General features: G+C 36.2%; 1 protein-coding gene across 1 annotated transcript in view; it reads left to right on the top strand.

Annotated features, from left to right (window-relative positions):
- Positions 1-21,765, top strand: part of Hook1 (hook microtubule tethering protein 1) — a 63,257-nt gene that overhangs the window by 7,508 nt on the left and 33,984 nt on the right. The window contains exons 3-9 of the mRNA XM_074079966.1: positions 5,334-5,406; positions 6,992-7,042; positions 7,922-8,054; positions 10,889-10,956; positions 12,079-12,141; positions 13,114-13,197; positions 20,635-20,801. Of these exons, the coding sequence (XP_073936067.1) occupies positions 5,334-5,406; positions 6,992-7,042; positions 7,922-8,054; positions 10,889-10,956; positions 12,079-12,141; positions 13,114-13,197; positions 20,635-20,801 (639 nt within the window). The remainder of the gene's footprint in view (positions 1-5,333; positions 5,407-6,991; positions 7,043-7,921; positions 8,055-10,888; positions 10,957-12,078; positions 12,142-13,113; positions 13,198-20,634; positions 20,802-21,765) is intronic.

The raw sequence follows: 21,765 nt of genomic DNA, 5'->3' as shown, positions 1-21,765 counted from the left end.
TCCCTGAAAAAAGTAGAGATAGTGGGGAGAAGGGTGGCGGGATTTAGGACAGAGCATCAAGTGAAAGATATTTGGGGATCTAAGACTATGGCATGAAGTAGTTGAACCCTGGAAGGAAGGAGGGAAAGAAAAGCCGATGGCTCAGAAGGTGTGTCAGGGAGTGAGAAGGCAGGACATGGAAGGGACTATGAAAGGTTAATTTGTTGGCCTCTGGGATAAGGAGTGAGGCTGTCACTAGAACTTAGAGGCATTGGGGCCAGCCCTGGGATACTGGGTCTAGTTTTTTGGATAGGTAGGCGATGGGGTAAGGAGTGTCACTGGCCTTTTGGCATAGGAGACCTAGAGCTTGGCTTTTATCTGAATGATATAAAGGAAGAAGGGTTTGGTAGGATCCGGGACGTAGAGGGAAGATGCATGGCCTTTTTTAGGGCAGTAAAGTTGGTGGAAAGGGATGAGAGGGCTAGGAGAGGTTCCCCTAGGGCCCCTTTGGTGACATTGTAAAGGGGCATGGTTAGTAAAGAAAAATTGGGTATCTCTATCCTAAAGTAGTTGAATAAACCCTGTAGGGAGAACAATTCCTGTTTGTTAGAGGGCAGTGGGGTGTTAAGGAGTAAAGCAAGGTGATCGGGAGGGATGGAGTGGCGGCCAGGTGAAATGCAAAGTCTTAGGTAAGTGATAGATGTGGTTACCAGTTGGGTCTTGGCTTTGGAGACCTGATAACCCCAGGTGGCCAGGGTGTTCAGGAGAATGACAGTATGTTGTGTGCACAATTGTTGTGTGGAACTGCAAAGGAGGAGGTTGTCCACATACTGATGAGACTGCTAGGGGCCAGTTGAAAGGACTCAAGGTCCTGTTGGAGAGCCTGTCCAAAGAAATGAGGTCTGTCCTGGAACTGTTATGGCAGAATGGTCCAGGTTAGTTGTTGTGAGGTGAGAGTGTCCGGATCAGACCAAGTAAAGGTGAGGAGAGGTTGGGAGACAGGGTGGAGCAGAATACTGAAAAAGTCATCTTTTAGATCTAATACAGTAAAGAATTGTGTCTGGGGAGGGATAGTAGAGAGGAGAGTATAAGGGTTGGGGACAATAGGGTGTGTAGGGAGAATGGCCTCATTTTAAGTCTTGTACCAGCTGGTATTGGCCATTGGATTTCGGGACACCCAGGATGGGGGTATTGTGAGGAGAGTGAGTGGGAATGAGAAGTATGGCTTGAAGGAAATGGGAAATGATAGGTTTGAGTCCCATGAGGGTTGGAGGCAGGAAGGGATATTGTGAGACATTAACAAATGTGTTGGGGTCTTTAAGGGAGATAATAACTGGCTTAGGATGTTTGGCCACCCGAGGATGGTTGGTATCCCAAACTTGAGCGTTAATTGAGGGATTTTGGGGGTTTAAGGGAGAGGGGGCTAAGGAAGGAGGGGAGGGAGAAGGAGGAAGGGGAGGAAGAAGGGGGGGAGGAGGAGGAGGAAAGGGAGGAGGAGAGGTATTTCCAGGTTCTTTAGGGGAGTTCTGTAGGAGAAACAGGGTTGTAGAATTTAATATGGGAATATGAAGGGAGGCACCCAATTTATGAAGTAAATCCCTTCCCAGAAAAGGAATGGGGCATTGAGGTATAATAAGGAAGGAATTGGTCAGGACCGTTTGTCCAAATATACATAAAACTTTAGGAGTTTTATGGGAAAACTCTTGGATACCTGAGACTCCCACCATAGGGGTGTGGCTCTTTGTGGAAGGACCAGACCATGAGGTGAGGAGAGAGAAGGTAGCCCAGTATCAGCCACAAAGGAAAAGACTTGGCCAGCTACCATCCCAGTCACTGGGCTCCTTGGACCCTGAAAGTTCTGCCGGGGGTCTGGGGAGTCCAGGCCTCCTCATTCGAGTAGCTGGTGGAGGGGTGTTTCTGGGACATCCACGGAAGGTACCGAGGCTTGGGGGCGGCCAACCCTGTGGGCACTCCCATTTCCAATGTCCCCACTGACCACAGATCAGGCATGGCTTAAATGGGGGGTGGGGTTAGGACAGGCTCTGGCCTAGTGGCTGGGATTGCCACAGGGAAAGCAATTTCCTGATGGTGTGGCTGTAGAGGGGCGAGCAGTCCCAGAACTGGGTGTTGCCCTGGAAACCCTCTGACTGAGAGTGGAGGCCAAGAGTTGGTATTTGGCCTTGAAGCTGGTCTCTTTTTTCCGACTGGGTTTCCTCATCGCTGTTATTCAAGACTCAGACAGCCACATTTAGGAGCTCCTGTTGGGATGTCTTGGGTCTCTGTTCTAGCTGGCAGAGCTTTTATCGAATGTTGGGGGAAGATTGGCTAATAAATTGAGCATGAAGGAAGAGGGTGCTTACCAGGGAGATCAGGTCTAAATTAGTATATTTAGTAATGGTCTCCATGAGGTGATCCATAAAAAGAGCCTGGTTTTCTTCAGCCCCCTGAGTAATCTCTAATCTTACCATAATTTACTTGGGTGTGGTCATTCTTTTGCATCCCCTCGAGGAGGCAGGTCACCATGTGGTTAATACGAAGGGGGCCTGGGTTGCCCAGCTGATTGGCCCAGTTGGGTTCAATTGAAGGGAGAGCCATATCTGCCACTGGGTTAGGGGCTGGATTCTGGCTGTGATGCTGATACGCACATTCTTGAGCCGATTGCCAGATACGCTGGCATTCATCAGGAGTTAAGGTGGAGATCAGGATATAGTAAATATCAGACCAGGTAAGGTGGTAAACCTGAGTGAGCCTAAGGAATTCTTTTCAAAATTTGGTAGGATTTTCAGAAAAAGTGTAGGTGAGCCTCAATCTGGGACATATCAGACATGGAAAAAGGAACATGAACCTGGACTGTCCCGCCCACTCCTGCCACCTTCCATAAAGGAAACATGGGTTGGGGAAGGGCCCAGGACCACGTAAGGGGTGGGGAAGGATGATAACCTTTGTAGTCAGTGGGGCTGGGAGTTGGTGCAGAAGGGATGGGGTAGAAGAGGATGGTGTGACAGGTAAAGGTGGTAAAGAGTGGGGGTATGATAGGGAGGAGGATTGACAGGAGGTGGGTCATGAAGGGTCATGGGGTTGGTGGGGGACTGTGTGGGGGTGCGGTGTGGGTGGTTCATCTGGGTCTAGGGGATTGTCTGTTATTAAGGTCTTTTGGGGGTTTGGGAGGTGAGGAGGCGAGGGTAGATTTTATGCTTCCCTTAGGGGAAGGTCTATCTGATAAAAGAAGTTGGTAAGCAGAGCAGGAGGAACAAAGGGAGGATCTTGAATGGAGCAGAAAAAAAGGCCGAACGTAGGGAACTTCTAACCATTTGCCAACCTGTTGCAGGAAGTTGTCCAAATCTCAGAGAATGGTGGGGTCAGAGGTGCCTTATATAGAGTAATCTGTTTTACTCAGTCTGCTGATTTTAAATGTTACCTAAAAATACCTTCACAACAACATTTAGACATAATTAACCAAATATGTGGGCACTGTGACCTAGCCCGGTTGACACATAAAATTAACCATCACAGCTAGCCTACCTCCTTTGTTTAGGACTTTTTATTGTTTAAGGTGATATAAAAATAATTTTATTTTGACTCATTAATTCAGTCAAATCAGGTACATACTTGATTAGTAGTACATCACTTTTATATTTAGCTAAATTGTTTTGGCATCCGGGCAAAGCTTAGCACAGTTACAAATTCCAAATAAATAAATTAAAAATGGCAAAGACTTTTTTTTGGCTATCCTACCTGGTGTAATGTCTTCAGTATTAGAACATCTAAGGTAGAATGACATCGGAAAGATTAAGCCATGTCAGTTTTCATATTTTGCACTTTTAAGTTTAAGATACAACTTTGGAAAAGAATCTTTTTCCCTCCATGCTTTAGTTGGCTTATCTATTAAAATTTAGAGCATTTATCACATTCTTCATTATTTGTGTTCTTTACTTTCTTCCTTTATGCTCTTTGTTCCTTTAATAGCTGTTTCTCTGAGTCAAAATAGTAAATTATTCATTTTCCTATTAATCTTCCTCAAGTCCTTACTCAGAGGAAGCATCCAAATATTTTTTAGAATATAATCTGTTAATATAGTTTGCTGTATATAGTAAAAAAAAGTTTTTCTTCAAAGCCTTATTAAATATGTAAAACATTGTATGTCTCTTATTTGTATTTGTATTGTATGTCTGTCAATTATGAGGCTTATGTTTTTTTCTCTTCTCTTTTTTTTTTTTTTGCAGTACTGGGGATTGAACTTGGCTTCAAGCTTGCTAGGAAGGTGCTCTACCACTTGAGCCACTCTGCCATCCTTTTTTGTGTTATTTTTTAGTTGAAAGAGTCTTGCTTTATGCCTAGGCCAGCCTGGACTATGATCCTCCTATTTGTGCTCCTCTGAGTAGCTGGAATGACAGGCGAGTGCCATGGTGCCCAGCCCATTGGTTGAGATGTGGGTCTCTTAAATTTTTTTGCTGGACTGGCCTTGAACCAAGATGCTTGAGATCCCACCTACTGAGTATGATTATAGGGTTGAGCTACCATGCCTGACTCAGGACGTTACTTCTAATTGAAACTCTAATGGAATGCTCTATCTTCTAAGATTTATCTTTGTAGATTTCTCTATTAAAATCATTCCATTCAGTTACACATAATTAAAGAGATTGATTTTGGGTTTTGCCATGTAGTAGTTGTCACTTGAGGCAAATTTACTTAGTCTCTCTCACCCTCCATCCAATTCAAAGGAATACTGAGGATTATAATATATCCTTTGCCAAATTTCTATGATATTTAAGTGAAGTAACATGGAAAAACATCAAGCAGAATGTTTGATACATTGTAGATACTTATTAAAATGTTGGTTTTCTTTTTTTTTTTTTTCTTGTCTGTACTGGGGTTTGAACTCAGGCCTCATACTTCTTAGGCAGGTACTCTACCACTTGAACCACAGCCTAGACCTTTTTTGCTTTAGCTGTGTTTCAAATAGGGTCTGGTGTTTTGTTCACCTGCACTGGCCTTGAACTGTTATCCTCCCAGTTTCCACCTCCTTCATAGCTGAAATTATAGGCATATACCACTCCGTCTGGCTCTAAAATGTTGCTTTTCTTTCCACTCCTTCAGGGATAGTACTTTCAGCTCTTCCTATTAGCAGAGTACCTAGTATTAAGTATTCAGTAAATATTTGTTAGATTGGAGATGTTAATAATATGAGAAAACCTTATGAATCACAAGAAATTTAGTGGGTTCATTTTAAATATTTGCTAATCTTATTTAGGATAGAGTTTAAGCTGTAAAGTACTTTTCTTTCTTGACTCAGTTTAGTATTTTTCGGGTAATAAGAACATCTAAATGTTTAGCTTCTGTGCTTTTTGTTTTAGTGATGTAGCTTGGTTCAATGAATCTTGGTTAAGCCGAATTAAAGACGATGTTGGGGACAACTGGAGAATAAAGGTATGCAGAATGAATGGGGTAGCACTTGATTCAAACGTAGTCCCAAGGTTAGCACTAGGCTCAACTAAATCTTTTTTTTAAAAAATTAATGTGTGAGTGCATTCTATTGTGTACAGTTTGAGTTTTGACATGTGTATGCCCTGTAATTACCATCATAATTATAGAATATTTCCATTAATCAAAAACATGCACTTAGTCCCCTTCCCAGTTAATCCTCAACCCTCTCTGTCCCCTGGTAGCCATAGATCTTTCTGTTACTATAGATTTCACTTCTAAAATTTCGTACAAATGGAACCATTTAATACATGTACTATTTGTGTCTAGCTTCTTTTACTCAGTATGGTTTTGGAGATTTATCTGTGTTGCTTGTGTTAGTAGTTACTCCTTTTTTTTGCTGTGTATTTTGTTATTTTACACACAATACGATATACCACAATTTGTTTAGCTAGTCACCTGTGGATAAATGTTTGAATTGTTTCTGGTTTGGCTTTATGAATGCAGCAGTTATCTACATTCATGTATGAGTCTTTCTTAGACACATTTTTGTTTTCCCGTGGGAAAATTCCTGAGTAGAATTGCTGTGATATTTAATCCTAAATAAGAAACTGGAAGACTTTTCTTTATTTTTCAAATCCTTTTTCTCTTCTCGCTTTGTTATGTTTTGTGGGGTATAATGTTTGTTTCATAAAGGTTGTCTAATTTGTTGACATATAGTTGTTCTTCAGTATTATTAGTCTAATAACATACGAATGACTAAAAATGGTCTCTAAATGATGTTCATTTCTTTCCTAAACGTGGTAATTTGTTTTTGTATTTTTTTCCCAATAATATCTCTTACTGTTTTTCAATTCTATATATTTTTTCAAATAATTACTTTCTATTTCTTGTTTATTAAGATTGAAACTTAAATAATAGGCCTTTTTTTCTCCTAATAATAAATACCACCTTCGGACACATCCCACACAATTTGATACATTGTGTTCTTATATTCATTTAGTTCAAAGTACTTGGTAATTTACCTTGTGATTTCTTTTTTGACCTTTGGATAAATTAGAAGTAGGTGAATCAAATTCAAATTCCTTTCTTTTATTTATTTCAAATTTAATTGCATTTTTGTCTAAGAACAGACCTGCATTGAGAAATTATTTTACATTTGTTGAGATTTATTTTATGACCTGACTCTAGTCTATCTTGGTGAATATTCCATATGCACTTGAAAACAGTACATACCTTGCATTTGTTCTATATGGGTTATATCAAAGTTGCTGATAATAATGTGTATGTGTTTTATGTCTTTATTGATTTTTCTGTCTATTCTGTCAGTTACAGGGGGTGAGTCCCTAAATCTCTAACAATGATTGTGATCTTATCCATTTCTCCTTTCAGTTCTGTTAATTTTTACTGCATGTATTTTGAATTTCTGTTATTAGGTTTATTGCACATTATTTTTTATCTTCTTGGTGAAGAACTCTAATGTTTTTGTTATTTTTATCATGGAAAGTTTTTATTCTCTTTCACCTTGGTATAAATTTTCTTTCATTATTAATATGACACAAGATTTATCTCTTACTCTTTTTCACATCAGGCTAGTAACTTAAAGAAGGTCCTTCAAGGAATTATGAGTTATTACCATGAGGTATGAAAAATATATGACTTTAAATATAAAATGCTTTGTGATAGTTACATTGATGCAAATATGACCTGTTTTTTTGTTTGTCACATTTTTTTTAAAGTGTAATTCCTAATTGGAATATGCTGTATTATTGCCATTGTAGAGCACTCAAATTTTAAGAAAATAGCCAGGTTTAAAGCTTTGATATATTGGATTTGCAAAAAAAAAAACCCAGTTGCTTATGGATTAAATTAATTTAAATTGATTATTTTCTTAAATAGAATCTCATTAATTATTGCTTAGTGATCAGCTTTTGAATCAGTTTTGCCATTAAAGTATTTTTGTTTTTATTTTTTTGGGTGACACGATTAAGCTTGTAACTGTTCCAAAAAAATGTAATACTTTGAAATTTTTCAGTTATATGCCTAGAATTCTTTTGAAGCTTTTTTAATGGAAAGAAACTTTTAAAATAAGCTTTAGAAAAGTAAGGGTAGAAAAAAATTAATCCAAGGATTTGTTGTTTATTTGCAAAAGTGCAATGGTTTATGTGCAATTTTTTTAATTCATCATATATAAAATATTACAAATATCCTTTGTTTTAACCAGATTTTGTTATAGTAGTTTTGTTGTAGTAGACTAGGCCAGATGGTTCTTAGGCAAATCCTTGTCACTGTCAGTGGGATCAAATCAAAAGTAAATATAGTTGCTGTTGGTTGGCTACTCAAAATATTGAGAAGTTGCCTGATCATTGGTAATTGGTTTTAATCAATATTATTGATTTGTCATTTATTAATTTATCTGTTTCACAAACATAATTATAGTAATTTTCCTTTTAATAAGCAAGGTAAATTCTTTTGTAACTTACATAAATGAGTAATCTCACTTATTATTTTGACACTGCAGTTTTTGGGACAGCAGATTTCTGAAGAACTTATCCCTGATTTAAACCAAATAACTGAATGCTCAGATTCTGTGGAGCTTGGGAGGTTGCTCCAGCTTATTTTAGGTTGTGCAGTCAACTGTGAAAAGAAGCAAGGTAAGTGAAAATCAATTGAGGATTTCCACTTTCTAAAAACAATCTACATTGCTACAAGACTGTTAAAATTTACTGTTATAGCTTGGCAGAAAACACCTTGAAATGTAAACCAAGTCGGAATTCTAGCCCTCCTCTGCTACTAAAAAGCTACTTGAGTATTCTGTTTGTGCCTAGATTCTGATATTCAGTGACAAAATTAAATGCATTTAGTCTAATTTAGTCCATTTAATTTATCCAGTGTTTAGCACTTAATGGACAATCAATAAATTGTATTTATTCATTCAGTAGTTTATCTATTTTGTAAGTAGGATAGGTCCTTGGGTTGATTCAGTTTTTCGTAAGTAAATGTTCAGCTACTAAATTACAATTCAGGCTTCTTCAGATAGTATTTTGCTCTTTTTCTAGAAGAAATCCTTTTTATTCCATCCCTCCTGATAAATGGTTCAGTGATATAAATGTAATTGGTGCATTACATGAGTATATCTAAACATAGTGGTCCATATCCTGCTCTATAATGACAATATTTTTGGTTTCATGTACTAAATGAAATGATGAACTGACTGGACCCAGATCTCCCTCCTGTGGAGGCCTTTATTAGCCTAGGTGGTGAGAGTTTTGATGCTGAGTTTTGGTGGGTGTTTGCATAATTCGTCCAAAACTTGGTCTTACTGTGCCTCTCATAAAAGAATTTTGGTTTTGCTTAAGTTTGTAAAATACTGCAAGACAAGACCTTATAATCCACATTCAACATGATTTAAGCAGTGAAGAAAGAATACAAGTCAGAGTAAATTCAGTTAAGAACAAAATAAGAAGGGAGAAAAATAAAATAGTATGGAATCATTTGTAATTTATCAGTTTTCATAAAGGATAAGGATTGGATATCAGAAAACTTTCATATTACTGCATCTCTTTTTCAGAAGCTCTTTTTTCCTAGGGGATGTAAGTACTACTCTTAATAGGATTTTACTTCAACAATGAAAGACATTTGGTTTGGGTGGGTTAAAACCTCCCTAAATATTTAATCACCATTTGGCAAGTAATTATTCATGTATAAATCTTGTAACTTCCTGTTATAATTGTGATCCTTTATATATTTCTGTTGACTAATGCTTTGTTTCTAATTTGTTTTTTGGTAACTTATTTTTGCTTAATTAATGTTACCAGGTTTTTCAGGTATGTTAGTCATTTTCAAAGAACCAGCATTCGGCTTTGATTCTGTTTTGTTGTTATTTAATTTTTTACCTCATTTTGTTTTCTTGTGTATTAATCAGCTATTTCTATTATAAGCAATCATTGACATTTTAAGCTATAGTTTTCCCTGAAAGTTAGGATTTTATTGTCTCATGAAAATTTTGCTAGACTATCTAGTTCATAAATTTGTTCTAAGCATTATTAAGAATTTTTGTCCTCATCTTTTTTAAAGGAAATTCAATTCCTGGATGCATAAATTAAAATTTAACAAGGAGTAATTATAAAGAAATAATTTAATTTTCATTATTAAAAATCAGGATTGTCTAAATGTCTAATGGATTTACTTTTGGAAATATGTCTGAGTTTGTAATTTTTAGGTGTTAGCAGATAAACAAAAAATCTGTTAGTAGACTGGGGATGTAGCTGTGTGGTAGAAGCCTTGTCTAGCATATGCCGGCCCTGGGTTCCATCCCCAGCACCATAAAATGTAACCAAAAGAAAAAAAGCACTATTAGTAATTTAATTGAAACTTAGAAACAAGTCCAGTGCTGGTGGGTCCCACTTGTAATCCTTGCTGTTTAGGAGGCTAGTATCGGGAAGTTTGTGGTTTAAGGCCAGCACAGGCAAATGGTTTGAGAGACCCCATCTCCAGAATAACCAGAGCAAAATGGAGTGGAGGCATGGCTCAAGTGGTAGAGTGCCTGCTTTGTAAGTATGAAGCCCTGAGTTTAGAGCCCAGTCCCACCAAAAAAACAAATAAATAAATGAAAAACCAAAAACACATCTTGTACATAAAACAGCATCCACATGTTTGTACTTTGCCATGAGAACTAATTTTCAAAATGAAATTAATGAACTGGCTTGTTAACAATACCTTTGTTGATGAGGAAGATTATTTTTATGAAGGTTTCAGCCAACTGGAAACACTCCATTATCCAGAAACCCTCCCCGTAAAGAAAATCATTCCATTGTCCAGGCATTCTCTAGTTAATTCTTTCTCTTCAGCTTAGCACTTACTGGTCAGATGCATATAAGAGCATACCACATTCTGTCTAATTATTGGCATCACAAATAAGAGGTAGATTTAGAGGACTCAGAGGAGCTTCCCAGAAGAATAATTAAGTGAAAGTCTAAGCACGTAATATAAATTTGGGAGTAGGTATTTTAGCTGGAGAACAGAACAGGTGAAGTAGATTTAAATCTGAAAAAAAAAGGTGAACTACTCTTTTTTTTTAGGGTTCCTCATTTCCTCTTAGGACAGATTACCTTGACTTACTGAATGTGTGTTTGTGGTAAGTCATAAGTATCTCCTTGTGGTGAGACTGGTGGATGCTGAGCAGGTGTTGACAGGAGGGTGTGAAAAATGACACTGTTTGGCTCTAAAATTAGATAATTAGTGCCATAATTCTTTTAAGATTAATTGCAGTTTCTCTTACAAAAATTAGAGGGTTTCTTTTTTAGGCAAATACTTAAAATATTAATACATACATTTTTTGTTCTGTTTGTTCACAGTGGGCATATTAGTGGAAAATAATATATTTGCATAAAGGCCTTTATTGTAAATGGATTTTTATATTCTGCTTATTGAATAGTTAAGATATAGTAAAGAGTATTTTTTCAGATTTAATTTTTTTAAATCATAGAACATATTAAAAATATAATGACACTGGAAGAATCTGTTCAACATGTGGTCATGACTGCTATTCAAGAGGTAAGTTACCATGTTCATGTGAGTAAGACTATACAAAACCAAATTATATAAAATTTGGCATGTAAATTTTACAGATTTTTTTGTCTTGGTATAAACTTGCATTTGTAGAGAGCTTACTGGTGAATCTTCCTTTTTGTCTCCTAGTGCCAAAAGGCCTTTAACCCCAATTTTAGTATCTTTAATTCTGAAAGCCAGTTGATAAATTGATGGATCAGTTTCTCTTAAATAACTTCAACTAATCAAGTAAAGCAGGATAAACAGCCTTTGTGCAGATGGGAATTTTAATTTCTTCTCCTTTTTCTGCCATTTAGAGAAATCTTTCCTGAAATTGTGGTTTATATATACCATCTTCATTTTCAGAACATGAGGCCTGTGAACAAATATAGTGATACTTAGGTTTTAGAGACAAATAACCTGAATTTAAGCTGTTCTGATTTCCTCAGAAGAGACGAAAGGAGTCAGAATTCCTGGGGTGCTTTGTTGGTTCTTAATATGAGACTAAACCTCTCAGATGAAGTGGGGTACAGAGGAGACCAGAGAGAAAATAGAGTGAGTGAAAATACATTTTGGAAAGGGCATGATTTGAAGGAAGACAATCATAGGACTTTAGTAGCCTGTATAATCAGAATTTGTATCAATAAGTCTGCTTTTCTATCTAGTAATGGTATTTTACAGTGTCAGTTTTTAATATAACTCTAACTATTAAAATGACTTCTCACGTTAGAACTTAACCGTATCCCTTATTTAAAGGCTGTATTTTAAAAGTGTTAATTTATGCTACATAAAAATTGCTTTTTAAAAAGTCATTTAATATGTTCAGTTTTATTCAGTTATGTGTCTTTTAGAACTTGGATTATAATTTTTCCCTACATAAGTATTTGGAACATACCTACATATTTCAAGCACAATTTACTCTTAAAGTCCTCACTAATATGCTTGAATATTTGTAATAACAGGTTTATTTTCTTATAAAATTTTTATTTGACTATTGTTCTGAGGATCATCAAATTAAGATAAAGAGAAGCTTAAATGTAAATAATTTTATGATCCTTGTATGCAACTATATTTTTACTTCATGAACATTACATTATTATGCTTAATTTTACTGTTTTAATTTCCTAGTTAATGAGTAAAGAAATAGTGAGCTCTCCTACAAGTGATGCTGTTGGAGAATTAGAGCAACAGGTAAGTATTTCAGTGTGTGAGGAAAATGTTGAAAATGATTTAGTTCCTCTGCCATTTACTTTCATAAGGCTTATATAGAAGAGCATGTGCAAAAATATCTTCTATGAAACATACTTTATTGTACTATAATATAGCACAATAATAATATTTACTATAAAACATTTACTAAAAATATTTATTGTACTATAATATTATAGTACAATAAATTATAGTCTAATATTATTACACATTCTTTCATGAATATAAGTAGTAGTGGTCTCCAGAGTTTTTCTGTGATCATGTCCTAAGAGTTGAGTGGCACTGAACATTCCTTCTGACACTTGCCATACATGCATGGCCCATGCTGGATGGTTATACAATTAAATAGTGGAAAATCTAAAAAAAATTCTACATTTTCATTATACTTTTAATAGTAAGGTAATACGACTTTTGCTACTGTTCCATCCTCTTGCCTGATCATGAAGAAACAGCTCAGAGACTTAGGGCTCTATTACAGAACTATTTTACAAGGGGGAGGAAACCCACACTGTCCCTATTCATAACCCAATCTGGGTTGTAGGGGAAAGGGTAGAGGAGAGGCAAATGCATCTTTAGACATCTTTATTTTGTTTTTAGACATGTGTTTTTTTTTAATGAGTGTTACTAATCATCTCAGGAAGTATTTTAAATTTTTAAGTTTTTCATAAAATTTTGTATAAATGTAAATGTGTTGTATTCTTTCTAATTTTTTCTGTGAAATTTAAAAACTAATAATTTTTTTAAATACTCCACAAGTATTTAAATAGCACTTTATTTCTGTGGGACCTTTGCCTTAAATGTTAATTACTTACACATGGACAACAAAATTGAGACTCATTTATTGATAGGTAAATTCTAAAATCCATTTCTAGTATTAGTCTACATGTGATACGAGAATTTCTTTTTCTATTTTTGTTAAATATAATGTATTGAGACTTATGTTTTATATTTCAGCTTAAAAGGGCTTTGGAAGAACTTCAGGAGGCCCTAGCAGAAAAAGAAGAGCTGAAGCAAAGATGTCAAGAGCTAGATATGCAGGTGTGGACAAAGAATCCTGATTGGAAAAGAGCTTTCTCTTATTTCAACTAATTAACTGGAACATGTTTTAGAGATTGGGTTTAATTTCATGGAGGGGATTTTAAAAAAGATGTCTGATAAGCTTCAATATTCATACATGACTTTCATAAACACTTTTCTCTGAAAGTTGAAAATTGTAAGCCTAACTGTTCCTTTGAGAAAATACACTAAGTGGAGGATTTCAGCTATTTATTTTTTTTTTATTATTCATATGTGCATACAAGGCTTGGGTCATTTCTCCCCCCTGCCCCACCCCCTCCCTTACCACCCACTCTGCCCCCTCCATCTCCCCACCACCCCCTCAATACCCAGCAGAAACTATTTTGCCCTTATTTCTAAGCTTGTTGTAGAGAGACTATAAGCCATAATAGGAAGGAACGAGGGTTTGTGCTGGTTGAGATAAGGATAGCTATACAGGGAGTTGACTCACATTAATTTCCTGTGCGTGTGTGTTACCTTCTAGGTTAATTCTTTTTGATCTCACATTTTCTCTAGTTCCTGGTCCCCTTTTCCTATTGGCCTCAGTTGCTTTTAAGGTATCTGCTTTAGTTTCTCTGTGTTAAGGGCAACAAATGTTAGCTAATTGTTTAGGTGTCTTACTTATCCTCACCCCTCCCTTGTGTGTTCTCGCTTTTATCATGTGCTCAAAGTCCAATCCCCTTGTTGTGTTTGCCCTTGATCTAATGTCCACATATGAGGGAGAACATACGATTTTTGGTCTTTTGGGCCAGGCTAACCTCACTCAGAATGATGTTCTCCAATTCCATCCATTTACCAGCGAATGATAACATTTCGTTCTTCTTCATGGCTGCATAAAATTCCATTGTGTATAGATACCACATTTTCTTAATCCATTCATCAGTGGTGGGGTATCTTGGCTGTTTCCATAACTTGGCTCTTGTGAATAGTGCCGCAATAAACATGGGTGTGCAGGTGCCTCTGGAGTAACTTGTGTCACAGTCTTTTGGGTATATCCCCAAGAGTGGTATTGCTGGATCAAATGGTAGATCAATGTCTGGCTTTTTAAGTAGCCTCCAAATTTTTTCCCAGAGTGGTTGTACTAGTTTACATTCCCACCAACAGTGTAAGAGGGTTCCTTTTTCCCCCGCATCCTTGCCAACACCTGTTGGTGGTGGTGTTGCTAATGATGGCTATTCTAACAGGGGTGAGGTGGAATCTTAGTGTGGTTTTAATTTGCATTTCCTTTATTGCTAGAGATGGGGAGCATTTTTTCATGTGTTTTTTGGCCATTTGAATTTCTTCTTTTGAGAAAGTACTGTTTAGTTCACTTGCCCATTTCTTTATTGGTTTATTAATTTTGGGAGAATTTAGTTTTTTAAGTTCCCTATATATTCTGGTTATCAGTCCTTTGTCTGATGTATAGCTGGCAAATATTTTCTCCCACTCTGTGGGTATTCTCATCAGTTTAGAGACCATTTCTTTTGATGAACAGAAGCTTTTTAGCTTTATGAGGTCCCATTTATCTATGCTATCTCTTAGTTGCTGTGCTGCTGGGGTTTCGTTGAGAAAGTTCTTACCTATACCTACTAACTCCAGAGTATTTCCTACTCTTTCCTGTATCAACTTTAGAGTTTGTGGTCTGATATTAAGATCCTTGATCCATTTTGAGTTAATACTGGTATAGGGTGATATACATGGATCTAGTTTCAGTTTTTTGCAGACTGCTAACTAGTTTTCCCAGCAGTTTTTGTTGAAGAGGCTGCTATTTCTCCATCGTATATTTTTAGCTCCTTTGTCAAAGACAAGTTGGTTATAGTTGTGTGGCTTCATATCTGGGTCCTCTATTCTGTTCCACTGGTCTTCATGTCTGTTTTTGTGCCAGTACCATGCTGTTTTTATCATTATTGCTTTGTAATGTAGTTTGAAGTCAGGTATTGTGATACCTCCAGCATTGTTCTTTTGACTGAGTATTGCCTTGGCTGTTCGTGGTCTCTTGTGTTTCCATATAAGTTTAGCGGTAGATTTTTCAATCTCTTTAATGAATGTCATTGGAATTTTGATGGGAATTGCATTAAACATGTAGATTACTTTGGGAGTATCGACATTTTTACTATGTTGATTCTACCAATCCATGAGCATGGGAGATCTCTCCACTTTGGATTTCAGCTATTTAGATGAGGACTCAGTTTTTTCTTCTATGAAAAGGGAAACTTATAAGAATCTACTTCATGGTTGTTTTTGAATATTAAATGAGAAAATTTATGGAAGTGCTTAATAGAACTTAATCCTTCCCCACCTCCAGTAAATTAAATTCATGCTCTGGCTCATATATATCTATATGTATGTATACATATGTATGTATATATATGTAGTCTCATGTTAAGTTCGTTTTGCTCATATGAATATGTCTGTATATAATTCTGGTATTTGTAAATGACCTTTGTGTGAACAACAATGGTTAGTAGTTAAGTAATAGACTGTCAAATTAGGCTACATATATTCAGAACCTGGCCACATTACTAACTGATTGTATGCTCAGACAAATTCCTTAATTTCATTAAGCTTTTCTTTTTTGAGAAATGAAATCAGGATAGTGTTTGTTTCTCAGGGTGCTTTTGAGCATTAAATTAGCAAATATATGTAAATATACATAATATACACACACATATGTATCTTTTATATGTATACATATTATATATACTTAGGGCCCATCACAGAAGTGCTATTCACATTTTTGCATATACTGCTCTGTGAAAATACCACTTTGAAAAAAAGCATAGGGAGATTAAGTGTACTTCATAATATGCTGTGTGTAAGTTGCATTTTTCATTCAATAATGTGCTAAATAATGGACTCCGTGAAAGGTATAAGGATAAGGAATCAACAGAGCTGGGTAATATTTCTAGCTCTTAAAGGTTTTCAAATAAGGAAGTGACTTAATCAGGGTGACTGACTAGGGTAGTGATAGTAGTAGAATGTAGGTCTTCTAATTTCATTTAAAAAAAACAGACCTGTGTATTTGAATAAAGCAAATATCTCAAGTATGGGGAAATTCTTCTGTTCTCCTTTGCATTTTTACTATCCACACATTGTAATACACACCACACACTTATAAAGCACCTGAAATGTATTATTTTCTAGTAAGGATCATATTTGTCTATAGAGTACGCCATATGAAGAATAAAGGACTGAGCTGTTCAGGTATTATTAGTCTCATGGGATCTTGGTACAGTTTTCTCAGAAGTCCTTATTCAGTAAAGATCACAAAATTCTGCATTAAAAGTTGTGTTTGTAACACATAATGAAGAGTATGTGATCTTCTGGTTTTAGTTGCAAAGTTTAGAAATCCCATATGGAAGGATAGAGGCAGGTACAGGGAGAACCATGGGAGCTTATTAAAAGAGATGCCCAGAAACATCACCCCACATTTGAACTCGTGTACTTGCATGTTTAACAGTCCATGTGCCCTCATGTGTGCAGTAAAGGTGGTAACAAGGCATGAATAGCAGAGACAACTTTTCTGACTATACACAAACTTTTTGTACCAGCAGCTGTGCTCACTATAGAGACACTGGACTGGATGACTGTAAGGTTTGTTATTCCTTGACAGCTGTTCTGTTCATCCAGTTGAAAATTTCATGAAATTTAATGCAAGTGCCATATACATTTTTCCAAATTTAACATCATTCATTCATCCTATGACCAAGGTATCCTTATTGATCAATGAAGAGTAAACATAAAACAGCTTTTTTTTAAAAAACATGTTAGCAGCACTGAACAAAGATACCAGTATGGAAGATTTTCAAATAGAGTTTAGCATGAAGGATGTTCTATATAATATTGCCAGTGTTTAGAACACAGTGAATAAAGATATGGTTATGCATGTCTGGCATAACTTATGGCCTCTGACACTGTTCAATGACTGATGATGAACAAAGTGGTGACTTTGAAGGATGCCATATGTCAAGTGAGAAAAAAGTGATGTCTCACCTTCTTATTCATGCTAAAAATACACCTTAAGAGTTGTCATAGCTGGGTGCTGGTGGCTCATACCTGCAATCCTAAGTACTCAGGAGGCAGAGATCAGGAGGATTGCAGTTCAAAGCCAGCCCAGGCAAATAGTTTGTGAGACTCTATCTTGAAAAAAAAACCTATCACAAAAAAAAAAAGAAAAGGGGTTCAAGGTGTAGACCCTGAGGTCAAACCCCAGTACTGCAAAAAAAAAAAAAAAGAAAAAGTTGTCAGTAAGCTAGGAGAAGTGAATATAGAGGGGTTTTTGTGTGTGCATTTTTGCAGTGCCGGTGATTAGACTCAAGGTCTTGCATATGCTTATGTGCACACTATGCCACTGAGCTACCCCCCCACCCCCTAGACATTTTTAACATTGATAATGAGGCTCCATTTGTTTATTTACTGACCTATGGTAAAATAGCCAAAATCCTCTGAGTTAAGGTGAACACATTGACCTTAGATGTTAATATTGTAGACAAAATGCTTATAGACATTGTGAAAGTGTTTGATAGGCTTAGTGAAGGACTAGAGCAGTTTGTATTTGTAACTAAACAAGAAATCATGTTTATAAAATCAGAGACATCAAGACAGAAGCTATGTTAGTGAGGCAAATGACTCTGGAGGAAACATTTGAAAAAGCCTCCCAACAGAATGTCTCCTTATTCCTATTTCCTGGTCCCTCAGCTGCTTCTGATGTTTCCTCTCACCTTAAAAAAATATAGCGTATGTACAATGACCTTTTAATCAGAACATGGCATCATAGATGTGAACTGAAAGCTGGTGCTGACACAAGGTTTCTGGGGATGCTGCTGTGCTGCCTGGTTACCCTGAGTGCATTACTTTTCACTGAACTACTGACCTGTCATATTTTTTATCGCCAAGTCCTTGTATTGAATAAGTATAGGAAAATGATGACTTAGTGAAAGGCATATGCGTTAGAGTCAAGATTGATTACGATGCCAAACAACTACAGGTTGTCTTCATAAGTGACTGAGGTAGCAACACCTTTGGTTTCTGATGGGTTAACGTACAGAAGCTTTGTTTCATACACAGAATTACTAAGTATAATACATTAAATCATCTTCAGACTGTGTATAAGGTATTTATCAAAATAAATACATTTTTTACCAAGTATTTCATTAGGTATATGTAAATACTCCTGAAGTCCAAAAAAATTGAAAATCTGAAACACTTGTGGTCCTAAGTATTTCATATAAAAGATACCGAATCTGAATTTTCTTTATACCTCCCCCAACCTTACAGCATTTTCCCTCAGAGAATCTTTAGCAGCTCTTATGTAATTATTTACATTTCTACTGTAAGGGTCTTAAGGACAGAAACTCTTACTCTTTTTGGTATTGGAATTACTGTGTACAGAGCTGGGAGGATTAGTGGACAGGGGAAGGGAGAAAGGAAAGGGGTCGAGGAATATCAAAGTACCTTACATATCTATATGAAGATAGCAGAATGAAACCACCAAACACTGTTTGAAAAAGTGGGGAAGGAGGAATGGGAGAGGAAATATAGTAGAGGGGTGAACTTGTTCAATGTACAGTACACACATCTCTGGCATTATCACAATGATACTTACCCCTTTGTACTATATGCTAATAAAACAATTAAAAATTATATGACAGATAATTGTCACTAACCTGCTTACAGGATGATAAGCATGCTTGCAAGCACATAATTTAGTAATAGAAAGTTGCTTCTTTACATTGTAGGACCATTTTCCCCCAGCTTGTCTCTCGTTTGGATGGGCTAAAAAGTAAGCTGAGGCAAAATACAGTTTTAAATAGTTTATTTAATTCATGAATCAGGTGGCTCTAAGCCAGAAGTGGTTCAGGAGCTCCATGGGGGAATGCAATTGGAAGGTTTTATAGCAACAAAACAAAGGAAATATTTGATTGGTTACAGCTACACAGTTGCCTTATTTGGTCAAAAGTTCCCTGTTGAATAATTTCAAGTTTGTTGGCTGCTTTGCATTGGTTGAACTTTTAAACTCTGTTTTTCTTTAATACTGGCATTTACAAGTAGCATCTCAAGTTTCACTTACATTTGTAAATAAGACAAAGTTTAGATTATATGTATAAGGCCTACCTGGTTTTGTCTGCTCAAAGATTCTTCAGGCCTGGTCTCCATTTTTACTTTCTTTTAACAGACAGTAGTGTTTGTAACTTGCCTATACAGTTTCCCATGCAGCCACTTTAACTCTGCATTAATATGTATTCCATCCACATAGTTTCATGTAATTAATATCTATTGAAAAGATAAGCAGCCAACTTGTCCAGTGATCTCATGAATGTCATAATAGTTCACCATTTTAAAAATTAGCTTTTAGTAAAATCCTGTGTAAACTTCTGCTCTTATGAAAACTTATAGCTGTAATTTTTTTGATAGTACTAGGATTTGAACTTAGATGAAGTCTTTTTATTTTTTTTGTGGTACTGGGGTTTTGAACTCAGGGCCTCATGCTTGTTGGCAGACACTCTACCACTTGAGCTACTCCACCAGTGCAGATTTGAATTTAGGTCCTTGTGCTTTCTAGGCAAGGACAGTTGAGCCATGCCTTCAGGCCTATAAATTTTATACATTCATACATTAGTGTTATGTATATGACATAATATATATGTATATATAAATGTATAAGTGTATATATATATATATATATATATGTATGCATACACATGGGGGGCAGTATTGAGGTTGGAATTCAGTGCCTCATAATTACTAGGCATGCGCTCCACCACTTGAACCATACCCCAGCCCTCTAGTGCTGTAAATTTTTAAAGATGCTTTTTAGTGAAAAGAAAGTACAACCCAGGGAGCAAAACACACTTGTTTTAAAAGTGAGTAAAAAAAAAGAAAAAGCATCAAGAAATTGACATTGATGTAGTTCTGCACTTATTTTATCCATTTTAAATCATGACCAGTTTTCTTGTGCAAATGGGAACAACTTAGATTTTTATAATTGATTCATTAACTCAATGTGCTGTTCCCTGAATATGTGATGTGTGATTGATAATTTTCTACTGTGAGCCTACAATGATAACTTTGGCTGAGTAGGTGAACAGCATTCTGAAAATTATACCTAAAGGGGGGCGAAATTAAGTTTTTGAAGTCCCATTTGTGCATCCAATTTTAGAGACTTCGAAATATTTTCTCCCTAAAACTAAGGCAGGGTAGGGGGTGCTCATACTTTGAAGTTATTCTTACTCTGTTTTCTGCATATAAGTATTGATTTGATTTTTCTTTGTTTGATCCAAACATCTTGGACTCTGAATCCCAGTATTGGATGGATACTTAGAAATCATCTGGTGTTACTAACCAAACTATTTCATGACCTAGTGAAAATTAGAATCCAGAACTCCCAACTCTTAACAGGTTTTTTACCATTGATGCTTAATTTGTGCATTTGTTTTTTAGGTGACTACACTTCAAGATGAGAAGAATTCACTGGTTTCTGAGAATGAAATGATGAATGAAAAACTTGACCAGTTGGATGGCTCATTTGATGATCCAAATACAATGGTTGCAAAAAAGTATTTTCATGCACAGTTACAACTAGAACAATTACAGGAAGAAAACTATAGGTAGTGTTTTTAGTAGAAATTATTTTATAGAGTTCTATTAGTAGCTAAAAATCACATTAACAACTAATTAGTAAGTATTAGGCATGTTTAGGACACCAATTAAGCTACTAAAAACGCCAAATGGTATAACTGGTTCCAACTGCACAGGGCTTACAGTTGTTAAACAAGTAGGATAGTACATAGAAGCAAAACAAATCAAAGATAAAGGCTAACAAGGAGCATAGGCAAACCAATAAAAGTTCAAGAGAAGGCTACCCTCAGTGGCTCGTGTATATAATCCCAGCTTCTTGGGAGGCAGAGATCATGAGGATTGCAGTTTGAGCCCAACTGTGGTTAAAAATTTAGTGAGATCCCATCTTAACCAATAAGCCAGGTGTGTTGATGCATACCTGTGATCCCAGCTAGGAGGATTGCAGTCTGAGGCCAGCCTCAGGCAAAAATGTGAGACCCTACTTGAAAAAGAACTAAAGCAAGGAAAGGGCTGGGGGCTAGGCTTAGGTGGTAGAGGACCTGCCTAGCAAGCACAGGGCCCTGAGTTCAAACCCCAGAACTGCCAAAAAAAAGGATTTTCACTTTAATGTTTCTTTTTTTTTTTTTTAAGAATTAGTTCTTTAGCAAACGTTTCTTAAGTGCTTAACCACTGAGCCTTGTACCATAACTTGAGAGCAAACTTTTCAATGATACCATTTCAGACTTGCAAAAAAAAAGTTTAAGAATACCGCAAGGAGCTCCTTTATGCCTTTTACAATTGTTTTATTGTTCTTTCCATTTGCTTTAGCGGTCTCTATGTGTTCATAAAGTTATGCAGATTTTTTCTGAATCATTTTAGACTTAAGTTGGAGTCATGCCTGTTTACCTTTTTATACATTGTCATATATCTCCTAAAAACAAGGAATTCTCTTATTAATCACACTACAGTGATAAAGATTATGTAAATCACAGATCATACTCAAATTCTATCACT

This window comes from Castor canadensis, chromosome 7, assembly GCF_047511655.1.
Source record: "Castor canadensis chromosome 7, mCasCan1.hap1v2, whole genome shotgun sequence".
NCBI classification, from domain to species: domain Eukaryota; kingdom Metazoa; phylum Chordata; class Mammalia; order Rodentia; family Castoridae; genus Castor; species Castor canadensis.
This window is presented reverse-complemented; position numbering and strand designations above follow the sequence as displayed.